Source organism: Tauraco erythrolophus, chromosome 8, assembly GCF_009769465.1.
Source record: "Tauraco erythrolophus isolate bTauEry1 chromosome 8, bTauEry1.pri, whole genome shotgun sequence".
NCBI classification, from domain to species: domain Eukaryota; kingdom Metazoa; phylum Chordata; class Aves; order Musophagiformes; family Musophagidae; genus Tauraco; species Tauraco erythrolophus.
This window is the reverse complement of record NC_141472.1, coordinates 44648199-44664247: the sequence shown is the minus strand read 5'-3', so window position 1 is coordinate 44664247 and position 16049 is coordinate 44648199. Positions and strand designations below refer to the sequence as shown.

Genomic DNA, 16049 nt, shown 5'->3' with positions numbered 1-16049 from the left:
CTGTGGTTTTGGCTCCTGCTCTCAGCCTGTGCCCTTCGGTTCTCGCTTCCCTCTGGCTGCAAGTCACGCACTGGCACCATCACCCAGAGGAAGCGGTGTTTCCCCGGCCCTGCCAAATGACAGTTTGGGCAGCACCAGGGATGCTGTGTGGGTGAGGGGGCAGACGAGCTGAATTCAGGCAAATGTCTGAAGTGAGCTGTGCTTTGAGGACAAACTACTGCAGAGAGAAGAATCAGCTCAGTGAGAGTTGTTGTGTGCAGGAATGGAGAAATTAAGCAGATTTCTGTAATTGCTCAGCCTCGTTCTTAACTCTGCTGTGAGCACGACACACAGCGAGTGCCCCGGTGAGTGGCTCCGAGAGATTTATGTAACGTGCACCTAAACCACAGGTCACGTGCCCGGCTTTCCGGGCTCCTACGTTCTCCTCGCTCACAGGGGTGAGGGTTCTGCAGCTTCCTCGGCCACACACAGCTTCCAGCGCGGCTGGTGTAACGCCCCGCCGGCATGGCTCTGAGACGGCTCATCCAGCAGAACCACAACGCCAACCTCGTGGGCTTCAGTGCTGGCTCCGCTGGGCAGGAGCAGGCTCTGCCGATGGACACCAGGAGGATCCAGCACCTGGCCAACACGGTGGGGACGCTGCCCCGCGGGCACAAGCAGGTACGGGGTCGAGCTCCAGGAGGTTGACAGCTTCTTTCTGCCCGGAGAGCTGCCCACATCCGCAGGTCCCAGTGGGAACGGCCAAGTTTCCCCTGGTGATGGTGCTGGTTCTCCGTGGAGCCGTGCGGTTCCTGGTCTCAGGGTGCTAGCAGGACTGCTGCCGGGCGCCTTTAGCCTGGCTGGGTTGGGGACTGCAACGGACTCTGCAAGTGCTGCAGCCCGGGAAGCTCCCGAGGGGAGCGAGCAGAAGGGCGTTCGTCCAGGGGCTTCTGCATGAAGCACTTTTGCAGCCAAGCTCCTGCCCCGGCGGCGTTTCTTCTCCGTTCGCAGCAGTGCTGTGAGCCAAAGGAGGCTCTGGCTGGCTGGGTGTTCCTTTGAACTTGCACTTACTTCGGTGTAGTGGCCTCAGTGCACTGGCCTTTGTTCTGCAGTGCTGACAGAAAGCACCTACCGTGAGTGATTTCCATGTGGATTTTGGAGTATTTTGCCATCGGGGCTGGTTGGGCTGTCTCTCTCATCTGGGCTTTTCTCCCAGAACTGCACAGCACATTTGTGCGCATTTCTGCTGTTTGCAACTGGATTCCTGTGAAGATGATCTGAGGGCTGGAGCACCTCTGCTATGGAGACAGGCTGGGAGAGTTGGGGCTGTTCAGCCTGGAGAAGAGAAGGCTCCAGGGAGACCTTCCAGCACCTTCCAGTACCTAAAGGGGCTACAGAAAAGCTGGAGAGGGGCTTTGGACAAGGGTGTGGAGTGACGGGACATGGGGCAATGGCTTTAAACTGAAAGAGGGCAGATTTAGATGAGATCTAAGGAAGAAATTCTTCCCTCTGAGAAGTTGTGGCTGCCCCATCCCTGGAAGTGTTCAAGGCCAGGCTGGATGGGGCTTTGAGCAACCTGGTGTACTGGAGGGTGTCCCTGCCCCTGGCAGTGGGGTTGGAACTGGATGGTCTTGAAGGTCCCTTCCAGCCCAAACCATTCTATGGTTTGATCAGAGCTCTCTCTTGCTGTTGCTGTAAATTCCCAGCTGAGCAATTCCAGCTTTGGTCTATTTGTCCAAGAGGGAGAAGCCTGAATAGCGAATGTTTGAGACACATTATCATCTGACAGTGATATTAGCAATAATAGAGGTTAATGGGAATGACGGCAATCCCTGGCCTTCGAAATCTTAGACCCTCACCCATTTTAGCGTTTTGAAGGGTCCCCACTGTCAGAGAGGTGCCCTGGTGCCCTGTGCCCACCAGCCCCTCGCCCTGCACATCCCGAGGAGGAGCAGCCCCCCCGCAGCCGTGGCACGAGCTGCGGCCCCGCTGGCCCCTCGCTCCCACAGCGACCGCAATAAAGCAAAGTGACCTGCAAAGAAGGAGAATTCCTTCTCTTATTTGAAAACTCAAGGCTGCCGTGGAGGGTTGGTGGCTTTTTTAATTATGCAAAACAAGAGAAGAGGATGGTGGAGGCTGGAAGGACTGGAGGGAGTGCCACTGCTGCTGCCCTCTTGGATGTGGGTTCTGCTTGAGTGGTCGTGCCTCTTGTCTTCCCCATTTCTGCTGTCCTCAGAAATACACCTCCAGCGGTTTCGGGAACAGTTCCCTGCTCCAAGCACTTTTACCATCAGAAAATTTTTCTTGGGATTCAACCTGAATTTTCCCACTTGTTCTCATGCTTTTTCACAGCAACCTCTACCACCCTAAATAGCACCTTCCCACTGCAGGGTCTTCCAGCTGGGATTACTGTGGGGGTCTCCCAGCAGAGTTGCTGCTGGTTCCAGACCTCTCCCTTTCCAAAGTAGGTCTTTGGGAGTTTCTGGAAGCTAATTGTGAAGATTTCAAATTTTCACCCCTGCACAAAAAAAGCCTTGCGTTGCTTCATTGTATATTGGCTGGTGGTAGCTCAGCTCTCAATTTTAACTCACTGCAGGGAAGATCGGATAGCTGGCGGGTGGCCAGTTTCTTCAGCTAAAGTTGGAACAGGTACCACATCACCCTGTCCCAATGAGGATGCCCAGGCGTTTTCTGGAGGTGAACGACTGAAACAACGTTTTGATGTCCTAAGAGTACCCATGTTTGGGTTTTTTTTTTATTTTATTTTGGAAATACTCCATTTATTTGCAAATACTCAATTTCATATTTAAAAGGTTTGGAAAAATGGAAGGGCTGATGTATAGCCAGTTTTCCAGGGCTTAATTGCCAACATAATAGAAACAAACACGCATTCCTTCAACAGCCGCCCCTCGCGGGTCGATGCCATCCTTCACAACAGAACGTGTCGTGTCGCAGCCGACGCTTCGTCTCGCAGCGATGCCCGTTGGACATCCCCCCCGGGCGTTGGTATCAGACCTGTTACTGTGCCAAATTACTCCTTGGAAAGGAGCCGTAGGGCGGAGGGGCGGCATGGGGAGGGAGACTGCCTGGGCAGGAGGGAGCACCTTCTCCAGGCTCTGCCGGCAGCAGTCCGCGTGCCCAGAGGTCGTTGCTGTTGGCAGCTGACTGCTTGTGCCCAGCTGGGCTCGCTGTCACCATCCAAAAGGTGGCTTTGAATGGGACCATGAGTTGTCTTGTGTCCTGGACCTGACTGTGCTTCCTCGTGCTCTGGAAGTTTAAGTTCTCGGCTGACTGAGGGAGAAGGCTGCATTGGTGCAAGGTGGGGGTGGGGTGCCACCAGCTGTTTTAGTTTTTCTCCAAATGGCTGATTTTAGCCATGTGCCTCGAAGAACCATGAACCTACTGACCCTTTTTTACTCCCGTTTCTGGTTGCAGCTTGCCTTAACCAGATCCAGCTCCTTGGGTGACTCCTCCAGGCCACAAAGGTAGGGATACAGTCTTCTATCATCACTGTTATTTACTTATTCTGCATGAAACGTGTGTCCTGGGAACCTTCCTGTTTAGCAGCCCTGGTGGGATAAGGATGCGAGGCAGAGTGGTACCCAACACCCGGGACGTGCAGGTGAAATTGTGACATTAACTTGAGTAAGGAAAGATCAAGCACCAGCACTGCAGCATTGCAGGGAAGGTGTGCTGGCACCCTGCTAGCATGGGGGGCAGCAACAACGGGGACACGATGGGTTTTGTTAGAAATGTGGAGTGCACGAAGCTCCGTACCCTAGTGCTCACATGGAATTCTGTGTATTCTTCTTACAGACACCTTGTCGCTATATTAAAAGAAGATAAAGAGACGTTTGGGTTTGAAATCCAGGTAAGACTTTAATGACAAGTTGATTCATTTAAAAATAAAATATGGTGTCACATCCTCCAAATTAGGTTAAGACAGCATAGAGCACAGAGAAAGGTATTTGTCAGTGATGATACAGAAATAGGATGCATTTCCAAGGATTTTTTCATAGAGAAGGTCACAGATGAGAAATTCTGGCCTTCTTACAAGTCAGAGCATTGAATGTAGGAGAAATCTCATCCAAATCCAAATATGAGGCAACCGCAATGCCTTCTTACTTCCATAAGTGAGTATTTTTTGGGAGAACTGGTTATAAGGATATTTTCATATAAAAAGAGAGAGATCAAAAAACGCTCTCTCCAAAAAAACTCTTTCCAAAAAACCTCTCTCTCCAAAAAAACCCTTATGCTAGCATTTTACTGCCTCCTTTAACATATACAGACATATGTATTTTTGAAGTAGATGTACACTGTTTGTATGTTTTTAAATAAATAACTGCTAAGCATGACTTTGGAGAGGCTAAATCATATAGGAAGAAATTCTGTTAGATGTAGAAGTCAGTAAATCATCAAATAGGAAACTCAGAATCTTATCAGGAGTCCTGCTAACAGAAGATATTTTGTTCTGCATATTTCTGTGACATCAGTAGGCTGGCTAAAATCTTGGCTGTAGATAAAAAATACTCCCAGTACTACAAGATGTAGTTTTGGGAGCAGGGGGTTGTGGCACACCTGCCGGCGGGACCCGCGGGCAGGAGCCCGTGCCGTGAGCCAGCGCCCGCCAGACCCTCCCACGTCGCCGCTCTGTTTCCTTCCCTGCCGCGCCAAAGCACTTGCCAGTATCTGTGCACAAAGGGAAAATAGTGTTTCCAGTTAAATTGGTGTATTAGGCAGAGCTTAACTTCCCCAGATTTGGTTCTGTGACTAATGAGCGGGTGAGCGTTCAGCTCGTGAACAGTGGAGAGCTTTCAGAAGGGAGGATAATTGAGTCAATTATTGGGCTTTTATATAAATTGCCAGGGCAGATTTTCATTGTATGTGACATTCTGATTAAAAATAATTGTTCGTGGCGTATTTTCTTCCTGAACGTACATTCAGCGTGAGCACTTCACTAGAAAGTCCGGGCTACGGGAAGGCAGCACCTGCCTGATACTAAGGATAAACCATTATTTAGAAGCTGTAGTTTCATTACTGCCGGTTAAATTTAGGCAAACCAGAATAAGATGATGTGAAACTCGAGGTCTGTCATCTGCAGGGAGCTCATGAGAACTGCAGCAATGGCTGAACGCCAGAGCTTCTCGCGTGCTGCTGCTGCTTCTCCTACTTCCCACCCGCGGGTCGGAGCCTGGGGCCGAGACGGATGCTGAGCGGCTCTCAGCATGCCGAGGTCTTTGCAGAGCAGCTGCCCTGTAGCACGTCTCTCCCCTCCCTGCAGCCACCTAAAGCTAGGTGTCCCCTCCAAGACCATGGCCCATCTGTCCTCTGCAGTCCGTGAGGGGAAGGTGGTGCAGGGGAGGGAAGTCCATCCTTCCAGTAGGAAGTGCTTCTCTTGGGGCCACCAGCCCTGGAGATGTCTGCCTGTCCCGGTGACTATGGTGGGGACGTCGAGACGCCTACATCCAGGTGGCTCCAGCTGGGAGTGATGAATCCCATCCTGTTTGTCCAGCTTGCATTGCTCAAGCTGGCCCAACCTTTCAGTTTCTGAAATAGGCCAAAGAAAAAAAGACAAGCGTGATCTGCAGTGGCACGTCCTCCAAGACCCTCACGCTTCACTTGGCACTCTTAGTTTAGCTGAAACTTTTACTGTTGGTCTGCTGTTGGCTGAGATCACTGCACCAGTGTGATTTGGTCCAGTAAGCTCTGAACTCACCCTGTTCTTCATCCCTATTAGTTCCACACTGACTGAGAAACTTGGGAATCTAACAAGAGTTCTTACGGCTGGGTTAGATGTGGCTGTCATAGGTTTTCAGGAAGTTCAGCTTCAGTCTCAATTTTTGGTAGGAGGATGCGGCTAAACACTGATATTTGTGTGTCACCGAGAAGACGTTTCCTGTGGCTGCGAGATGTGGTCGGGTTGCGTCGCTGCTTTGGCGTTTCTCTGAATACGTGTCAGCACTGACGGTCACACGAGGGATTTATATGCAGAATTACTTAATGGATAAGTCAAGAAGAAGAAGCACTTTCGAGGGGACACAGGGACGTGTGTGGATAATGAGTCTAAGAGACCGAAAGAGCAAAAGTAGGTTCTGCTCTTCCTGCTTTGCAGTTCTTGTTGTGAACTGATGGGCTCGGCAGCACCAGCTGACATCACGCAGCACCAGCTGATGTCGTGCAGCACCAGCTGACGTCATGCAGCACCAGCTGACATCACGCAGCACCAGCTGACGTCACGCAGCACTCATGGCGAGTGGGAGTTGGTCACTTGAGAGGCCGCGGTCACTCCCTGCCGTGCTGTGCCTGGGAACATGAAGCACCTTCCAGAAAGCAATCCACATCCATCAAGATGTTCTTGACTCAAGTTACCGAGTTTTTGATAATGAATAACCAGCTTGCTTAAAAACCAAGTTTTTTTTTTGTAAAAGCAACGTACAGGTATCTGCCAGGTGTCTGCTGTTCTCTATCGTAAGAATGCAATTTCTAGTTGTTAGATCATAAAGTTTTGGTGTTCTCATATTCATGATAATATACCCTGCTCATCGCAGCCTTCTCATTTAAAAAATGTGTAAAAAGACTATGAGTTTTTAAATTGTTTTCATGGGTTTAGTGCCAGTAATGCTGTCACTTTGGCGTTCACAGACTATCAGATTTCCGCACCAAAATGATTACTCCCTGGAGGTGTGCACTTGCGTCTGCAAAGTTCAAGAAGAAAGTCCTGCCCATCTTTCTGGCCTTCAAACTGGTAACTGCTCCTGGTTGTTCCCTGCTGTGGGTGGCCTTACCTTGCTTTTCTCCCAAATACCTTTATTGGAGAGCATGTGTAAGGCACACGTGCGCTGCAGATGCTCATTGTCGCCTCTGCGTACCTCTAACAGGCGACATCCTCTCCAGCATCAACGGCGTGAACACCGACGGCTTTAGTCACAAGCAAATAGTAGACTTGATAAAGTCTTCGGGGAACTATCTAAGGTAGGCGTCCCTCCTTCCCGTGGTTTTTAGCCCAGCAGTCTCTCCCGCTGGAAGCCAAGAAAGCTTCTGGTGCTTCCATGCGGTCCTGGGGTGCCTCTGGGGCAGAAAGCCCCGTGGGTCTGGGGGTGCAACACCATGCTCCTGCTGCAGGGGAGGGCTTGGGAGGGAGGGGGGGGTCAGGGAAGGTGCCCCAGAGTTGCCTCTCCCCGGTCTTTTTTCTCTCACCCCTGCCACATGTTTGCTCCTCTTGCACCAGCACCGTTGTGGCTGAAGGCAGCCATGGTGGAGAGGGGTTGGATGGACGGCGTGGTCCCCGTTCCCTGTGCGCGACTGCTCCCCATGGACCCCGCAGCACCACGTGCTGCGGTGTGATGTGATGCAGTGTGATGTGATGCGGTGCGATGTGATGCGATACGGTGCGATGCAGTGTGGTGCGGCGCAGTGTGATGCGATGTGATGCGGTGCAATGCGATGCGGTGCAGTGTGATGCGGTGTGATGCGATGTGGTACGATGTGATGCGATATGGTGTGATGCAGTGTGATGTGGTGCAGTGTGATGTGATGTGGTGCAGTGTGATGCGGTGCAATGTGATGCGGTGCAGTGTGATGCGGTGCAACGCGATGTGGTAGGATGTGATGCAGGGTCCGGCAGCCCTTGCAGCGCTCAGCACTCCTCTCCACTTTGATGTCAACATCATCTGTTCTTTTCAGGTTAGAGACTGTCAATGGGGCCATGTTTCGGAGGAAAATGGAGCTGGAGACCAAGCTGCAGTTACTGAAGGTAATGAATTAGTTAATCCTTCGTCAAACGCAGAGGGCTGTTATGGATTCTTTGCTAATGGGGGTAGGTGGGTGTCCTGGCAGGGGCAGACACCCGTGTGTCCTCTGCCACCAGCACCCCCACCCACAGTCCCGCTAATATTCTCTGTAATTTTTTTTAATAATATTTTCCCCACAATGGTTTCTGTAACTCTCTCAATGTTTCCGTTCCATCTCAGCAGTGCCCAGCTGGCAGGCAGTCCTCTCTGTCAAACACAGCAGCCTGGCTGATGCACTCTGTGTTCAGCAAGCGGGCAAGGCAGGCTCTCGTGAGCAGAGCTCGGGCTCGCGGGGATGGCACGCAGAGGGACGGCGTGCAGAGGGATAGCGTGCTGGCAGCAGCTCCGGCTTGCAGAGCTGCTGTTCGCCTGGCAGAGCCCAGCCAGTCGGGCCAGGAGCTGGTTTTTGGGTGCCAGCACCCCGCCGTGCCTCTCCACTCGCCCCAGGTGCCACAAGGACTGGGGCTTTCCGACAGCGGGGCTCGGTCGACCTGAGTGAGGGGTTTTTCCGTACAGCAACTCTGTGCTGAAAACCTCCGCGCAGGAGTATGGTGCTTTAAAAAGTGTGTTGAGATTCATCTGGCTGGAATAAACCGCGTGCCAAATGGGTCAGGTGTGCCAGAGCTGAGCTGCAGGGACCGGGTTTGCCATATGTGCCATTGCCCATGAAATGTAAGTCCTGCCACGGGGGCCGTTTCTTCTTTAGTATTTGGCATGTTTAAAGCAATGTTTATTTAATTTGGTTTGTGCTGCGTTTATAAGAGTACAGCACGTGGTGTCGTAATCTGCTGCACGACATCGATGCTGTGCAGGATGTGACCGGTGGCCACGAGTCAGTCTGGCTGGGGGTGCCAAGGGCAGTGTCTGGCTGGCTGGGCTGTATCTTGGTCTGCATCTCTTCAGCCTAGAAGATGGGCAGCAGGGAGGAGACCAGGGCGAGACCTCCGTGAGCTCAGTTTCCCCTCCAAGGCTTGTTAGACTGATGGGGGCTATGGAGGATGCTTTTGGAAATAGCTGGGATGGGAATAGTGTTGGTCCCCAGAGCCAGAGAGTTCGTCGCTGTGTTACTGGGAAGGCAGCAGCAGGATGCTTTCATCCCAGCCATGGCCAGTGCTCCATGGCAAGCTGTTTGCTCTGGTCCCTTAGAAATCTGGGTGAAACAACCGGTAAAGTCATCAGAAATGGGCCACCCGCCCCAACCCTGTCCCTTTCCAGGGAAATTATAAAGCCAAAATCTCAAAAATCTGCTGTGAAATGCTGTGTTTCAAGAAGGGAGTTTTTCGGTAACAGCTGTTTCCCAGAAGTGCCCAACCTCTGTGACAAGCATCGTTACAGGGTAAAACACGGGTGTGTGCCTGACCCTGTGCCCGCATGCCAGGGTGGCTGCTGCAGAAAGAACCCGATTCTCTTTGTGACTGTCTCCGGTGCCTTGCTGAAGGGTGTGCTCCGTCGCTGCCAATCACCATGACCGCAGCAAGACGGGGCTGTGCCCGTGAGCACCAAGGGGCACAGATTGGGACGTGTTGGACGTGCGGTTGTGTGGGGCACCGCAGCCGTGACACGTGCCCCACAGCACCCACTGCCACTGTGCCACTGGAACGGCGTCCTGGATACCCGCTCTGAGCGTCGGTTATGCTGACAGCCCCGCCACTGGTGCACTTTAATTAGATGGGCGAAACCAGGAGTAGGAGGTGGTCACTCTTCTAGTTGGGTCGGGGTAGGGATACAGAAAATCTTTTGTTGACCTGTTGGTTTCTTTTTCTTTTGAATCAACTGAGCAATAGTTTATTTTCACACCCAAAGCTGACCTGCCACAGAGGGAAAGAAAAGCACAGCTCACTGTCGGCTGCGTGTAGCGCTTAGAGGTGGTCAGGGTCTTTACTGGGGTGAGGGGTGGGCAGCCGTGCCAGCCCTGCGCCACGCAGCAGGACGCAGGGGTGAGGAGCGGGATGCTGGCGATGGGTCAGGGTCGGTGGGGCTGGGGGCGGCAGAGCCAGCGTCGCCGCGGCGGGCTGGGGGCGAGCGGCGCGGTGCTCGCCAGATTCGGGCTTCTGCTCCTCACATGGGACGTGTGCGGGGCCGTGGCCTCAGGGACGCCGCAGGGCTGGGCTTTCTGGAAGAACTCTGCGCAGCGCCGGGAAGAGTGTCTCGGTAAGAAGAGGGACCCGCGGTGCTTCCCGGGGGTGATCGGTACTTTCTGAACGCGCCGTTTTCTCTACAAGCGTTTCTCACTTCTGCGAAAGCTGCGAGTGACGAAGGCCTCTCTCCCCCGCAGCAAACCCTGCAGCAGAGATGGGTGGAGCTGCGCTCGCTGCTGGCCCAGGAGCGGCGCCTGCTGCAGCGCACGGCCGCGATTCCGGGTAGGAAACCGCAGCGCTGCGCGTGCTGCCGCCAAAACGCCCCTCATCAGCAAAAAGCAACTCTCTCATCTGATTGTCGTTTGCTTTCCTTTTGCCCTGTGCGTGAAGGCACGGGGCTGGCCCTGGGAAAGCTTTTTTCCCTGGGACTAACGCACTTGGATGTGCCTAATGCAGACCAAAGGCTCTTTTGCACGAGTTCTGGGAAAGGAGCTGATGTGGGTTGCAATGGTTTTTTCCATTCTTATTTTGGACTTACCAAGGGAGGGTTTTGTTCGGTTGGTTTTTTATGGGTCGCCCAAGGAGCAGCTTTGATGCTGCAGGTGGGGGAAGGCTGGGGCAGGGAGCATCCCACAGCCAGGCAACGGCTTCCCCAGGGGAGAGGGGCAGCTCCCTGCGCAGAGGTGCCAGGCAGGACGTGTCCCTGTGCCACCACGGCACAGCCGTCCTGCGCTCTGGCCCCGAGTGGCTGTCGATACCTAAACACTTCTCCTTGGCTTCTGCTTCCAGGGGAGGTGAATGACAACGCTGTGCTGGGCGCACTGGAGCTGGAGGTGTCCGGCTCGCTTGGTGGCTGCAGCATTCCGGGAGCCCTCTTTCCAACGAAGCCTCGCTTCTCCAGCGAGAGCAGCTCCCGCAGCCGGCTGAGCTCCATGACCGTGGACAGCGAGGACAGCTTCTACCAGGGCGGTGCCTTCGAGGACTCGGCCACAGAGAGCCTGAGCCGCCAGTCGAGCATGGACGACGACTGCTTCTTCCCCAGGGACGGCGACGGCGCTGCCGGCAGGTCCTGCCTGCGGAGGAACCGCAGCATCAGCCTGGCCAGCAGCGGGTCCATGTCCCCGCTCTGGGAGGGAAGCAGCTGCTCCAGCAGTTTTGGGACCCTCCCGCGGAAAAGCAGGAGAGCGAGTGTCCGAAAGCATCTTTCAAAATTCATCCCAGGCCTTCACCGGGCGGTGGAAGAGGAAGAAAGCCGGGTCTGACGTCACATGGGTTGTTCTTGGTGCCCAGGGCTCGGCACATGGGGCTGAAGCACAAGGTGGGTGAGACACTGTGGCACTGCATTTTTCCCCCCTCACAACAGGACTGATGATATTTAAAAAGCTCTGGGTTTTTTAATTATTTTAATTTTTAATCAGAGCGCACTGCGGACCTCTTCATTAACGTGAAAAATGACTGACTCTGAAATGTGAAGAACCTTGGCAGAACTTCCTCAGCATACTTTAGTGTTCATAGCAGGTTTTAATTGAATGCAAAATTGTTAGCTATTTATTTCCTGTTACCCAAGTCGCAGTCTTCCGAAGGTCTGTAATAAAGCAAGAGCTTCTACTGAAACCGGTGAGAAAGTCCCGTTGGAAAGCGGATGGAGCCCAGAGCGCACGGCAGAGAGAGACCCCGGGCAGTAACATTTCCAACGAGGAGCAGACGTTGACCCGCGGTCTGCGGGGGGGTGATGTACATGGGTGTGCTGGAGCGGGCCGGGAGCATGCTGGCACCTACCCTGGCACGTGCGCGGCCGTCAGAGCCCATGCCGGCCGCTCCACTGTGGGGCTGCCTGTGCCAGCTCCTGCTGCCTGTGCAAGGCCACTGCCTGGGACGCTGCTGCTGCTCGAGGACGTGCACGCTCGATGTGCACATCAGAAGAAGAAAGGGTGAACTCCCCAGTCCGACTCCCAGTCTCCAAAGCAGGGATCGGTTCCCCGGGTCAGCTGGTCGCTGATGGCGTTGGGAGGCAGATCTGCAAAGCCAACACCGGCTGCCGTCACTGCTGCATCTTGTAGCAGCCGTCACATAAACCTGCAACAACCCAGGCTGTCGGCTGGCATCTGGCCAGCTGCCATCTCTGCCAGCAGCCCATGACCTATGTCCTGCCAAACCTGTCTGATTCCAGGGCATCTGGAGTAGCGAGGACCCTCCTGAGCACACACGCAGCCCCTGGCTCTTTCGCTGTGCCAGCGCACGGGTGGCCGGTGTCCGTGCGCTCGCTGCCCTGCGCAGCTCGGTGTGCTGGGAGGGAGGCGAGGACTGGTGCCCAGGGACGGCACAGCCGTCGGGCAGCAGGAGCTGGCGCAGGGCGGTGGGTCTCTGTGCCTCTTCTGCTTCCCGGCACGGCTCTGCGGTGCCCTGCTGGAGTCAGGGCTCTCCGCTGCAGCGCCGTGCTGGAGATGGCATCTTCTGCACAGCATCAGCTGGGCAAGAGTCACTGGGGCGCGGGAGTCCCACCGCACCCCTGGTGGGCACTGTGCTCCGGTCACAGACGGGATTTTACCAGATCTGAGACAATACTCTTCTGCTTACAATGATGTAACTATAGAGGTCAGCTCGCTTTGACCTCTTTAAGGTGAGAGAAGTAAAGCAGAGGATGGTCCTGCAGGGATGGGCGGGATTGTTCTGTGCTTGGGTGCGGTGGTGAGTCACACACTGGGGACCTCGGAAAGGGCTGTGCCCAGGACCCTGTCCCGCTGCGGTGCCAGGGGCTGCAGGAGATGCCCCTTGGGCTGGTGTTCCCACTGCTCGTCGAGCAGGAAGATTGTTAGCTCTTCCCATTTCTTTAGGAGCAGAGACTTTGGGCACTAAGATTAACGTGGTAGCTTGTATGAAGTGATTTGATAAATATGGGCATAGATGTGAAGAAAAAGGGAAATTTTATTTCCCTCTCAGGTGACGCAGAAATAGGCTATTCCTTCAGCCCGAGCAACATAATTGTGTTTTTCAAATAGAATTAGAAGAACACAAAACATAATTTAGATACCTTGTGTGACTCATTCGCTGTTTGACGGCGCAGCCCACGTGGTTGTTTACCACTCGGGCACTGCTGGGGCAGGATTTCCTGGCCTTTTCAGAGCTAAACCCAACAGCTCCCCTCCCAGATGAACCCCAAATAAACCCAACTCGTTCCTAGTACTCCTTTAATTAATGATCGCTGCTAAGCCAGCAGTCTGTACTGGCATCTGCCATTTCTCTTACAAGGACTAAGTGGATGGTAATACGGGAGGTCTCCGGGAGAGCTGGAGGGCAGCCAGGAGAGCAGCTGACGGCGTTTTTGCGTACGGGGATGATGTTCTGTCTGCGCTGCTGAACCGAACAGCTGTGGTTCGGCCCGTGAGCCCCTCTGCCCTCCGTGCATCCTGCCCCCCCCGGGCCCGGGGCTGCATTTTGGGCTGACACCCGCACGGAGGCAAAGCCGATCCCTCAGCCCAGGCTGGGGCATTCGAGTGCTGGTCTGGGCTCTGGAGCTTGTTGCTGGACATCGAGTTCTTTGCCTGTGATTTGCCATCTCAAGACAGAGTTTTACTTTTCTTTGTCAATAACAGCAGCTGAAAGGAGAGGAAAAAGTAGCGATTATTTCTACTGGGACACACTGGAGCTACAGGCAGATATAGGGGTGTCCGAAAGCAACTGTGGGCACAATAACCAGCAAACCTGGTGACGGCTGTCTCAGCGCCCCAAAGAGATCAAACGGCTCTGGCACTTGGGAAGGGACCTTCCGCTCAGCCACGCTTTGCCGTTCGGACACGTGGCTGCAGGTGCCAGGCCAGGAGTGGAGGGGAGAGCCGCCTGCAGAACCTGCTGGCATGCAGATGTTTCCAGCTGCTCTTAGCCTGGTGCATGGCTGTGTGTGGCTGGTGGTGCCGGCGGTGCCTGGATCCTCAGCGGCCAGAGCGCTCCTCTCCACCCAGCCAAGCCGTACTCGGAGCCATGGCTCTTGCACACGTCTGTGTCAGAACACAAAATACTCCTGCCCGACGTGTCTGGCTTAGCCCACTGGTACTACAGACCCTTTCCCTTGGGTGCAGATCAGTGCCCGCCCAAAGCCAGGCCAGAGCTCTGCGCCCTGGAGAGCGTGGGCTGACCGCCCTGCGGAGAGCGATGGAATACGTCAGCCTGAGCGGGGTCTGCTCCGCTCCCCCCTCCGGCTCCTTAGAAACAAGCCCTGAATTAAAGCCCCCTCTTGCCTTCGTTGTGGCTGGTGTGCAGCAAGCTGGTGGTGGGGCTGGGCAGGGGGATCCACCTTGGTTTAGAGAGGGATAAAAATGGTATTTAAAACACTGTATAAACCCTACTCCCTAAGGCTGCATCTCTGGTGGAAATTAGTGCAGCTTTACGGGCCAAAGCGGTGATTCCTTCTGGTATGGAAAGTTAATTGGACATTCCTTGGCAGACGTGTGCTTGCTTGTAGAGTGGCAAGGCTGAACGAGCCTCGACACCCAGCCAGCTTAAGAGACCTTCAGAAAGACCAAACAGGTGATGCTCTTCCAGCAGCGGTGAGAGAGCACTTTGGTTGTGACAACCTGACATGTTCACGGCACGATCGAAAACAGGATGTGGGCGGCAGGCGGGCGTCGACACCCGCGGCACCCAGCTGCGCGGGGAGGGAGCTCACGGGCAACCCAGAGAGTTTGGAGGGCAAAACGAAGGAGAAAGCTGCTTAAAATGGCGTTTCTGCTTGCAGGAGTGATCTGGAAGGGCCCCTGCGCTCCCGCCGGGGCCGGGGCAGGAGGCAGCCACATGGGCATACTGGCACCGCCGTGCGGGGCGCGGGCCATGGGCTGGGCTCTGCGTTCCGGACTGTCCGCAGAGGAGAGGCTCTCACCCATCGCGGGGTCGCTCCAGGGTTTTTTGATTTCCTAACAGCCCAGATTGCCTTTTCTCCTCTTATCCCCTGCGGATGAAGGGGCAACTCCAGTTTACTGCAGAAAGAAGTGCGGCTGCTCTGAAGAATGCAATTCTTTTTTGAACTCAAAACTATAATTGGTTTGCTGAATGCAACCAAGCCTGACCTGGTGTGGGCTCTTAACCGCTTAACTGTGCCAAGCCTGGTGCCCAGAGCTAGGCAGCCCCTCCCTGAGCTCAAACTCCTGCATCAGCTGTGGGCACCACACTTTTGTGACGCTCAGTCTCTAGGCTGGCAGTGAATGGGCAGAAAACCCACTCGAGGTGAGGGCAATGTTCAGGTCCTAAATCTTTTGGCTTGATTTAGCACCATGAACTGAGACATCTCCAGTGCAGAGCTGGCAGAGCTGATTTGCTGTAGCCATGCTGGCTGTGCCCCGTGACGGGGCAGGGGTGGGGGGGGCATTGGTGGCTGCTGGGGCGCAGGCACGGCCCCCTGCTAAAGGTGCTGGTTCCTGTGGCTCCAGCACCCAGCACAGGGCGTCACAGTGAAGTCCCAAGGGCCTGAAGTGCCTCTTCTGTCCCCCTGGACCCGTCCACCTCATCCGTGCTGGCTCGCAGCTCACTAGCCAGCCTTGCCTTTTTTTCATGCAATCGCTTATTTGTTTTTTTCCTGGGCTTTCTTGGCCCATTTTTTTCCACAAAACCATGAAACAGGCTGTGATTTCTGCTGGGAACATTTCAAACCCAGTGGAAAATCATTCTGGCTTCGAGGCTGTGCTATCCCGCAAAACCTCTGCCCCAGCAGATTGAAGGTCTGGCATTGGAAGCTGCTGAAGGACGTGAGGAATTCCCGTGTTTCTCTGCCCGACCCGTGTTTCCCCGTGCCCTGGGTTTTGCCCCACTCCAGTGGTGCTCGGAGCGGTGACTGTCCCTCCGGCGGCCGCTTTTCCGCTGGCTTTGCAGGGACGGCCGCGTTGGTGCCTTCGCGCGTGGTTCTGCTCCGCCGATTCCTGCTTCCGCAGCGCCGTTCCCTCTCTCCCGCGGCTGCTCGCGGGTGTTCTGCTGCTTGCGGAGCGTCGGAAGGACGAGGGTGACACGCAGTCGCAGCGGGTGGCTGATCCCTCCTGCAGGCACAGGGAAGCACTCCTTACGTGCACGTAAAGCCAGGAGCTCGTTGCGGTGCTGGGGAGCATGACCTGCGTGGGCAAACGCCCGCAAGCAGGCAGGAGCCGCTGTCCCCCATCGGGATCCTGTCGGGCTCCTTGCATGGTGTTGGCCAGCAGAAAGCAGCAGGTGCCTGTTTTTA

General features: G+C 54.7%; 1 protein-coding gene across 1 annotated transcript; it reads left to right on the top strand.

The window, feature by feature from the left end:
* The first annotated feature begins 504 nt into the window (after positions 1 to 504).
* CYTIP (cytohesin 1 interacting protein) lies at positions 505 to 11109 on the top strand. The gene is made up of 8 exons (XM_086615803.1): positions 505 to 660; positions 3415 to 3464; positions 3796 to 3850; positions 6622 to 6724; positions 6858 to 6951; positions 7663 to 7732; positions 10045 to 10111; positions 10637 to 11109. The coding sequence occupies exons 1-8, from the start codon at positions 505 to 507 to the stop codon at positions 11107 to 11109; spliced, it is 1068 nt and encodes a 355-aa protein (XP_086471929.1).
* Positions 11110 to 16049: the final 4940 nt, after the last annotated feature.

Excerpts from the sequence above, each read along its gene's own strand:
- CYTIP (XM_086615803.1), top strand. The coding sequence starts at position 505 with ATGGCTCTGAGACGGCTCATCCAGCAGAACCACAACGCCAACCTCGTG. Across the intron at positions 661-3,414 it reads TGCCCCGCGGGCACAAGCAG|CTTGCCTTAACCAGATCCAG; the intron begins GTACGGGGTCGA and ends TTCTGGTTGCAG. Across the intron at positions 7,733-10,044 it reads CCAAGCTGCAGTTACTGAAG|CAAACCCTGCAGCAGAGATG; the intron begins GTAATGAATTAG and ends TCTCCCCCGCAG.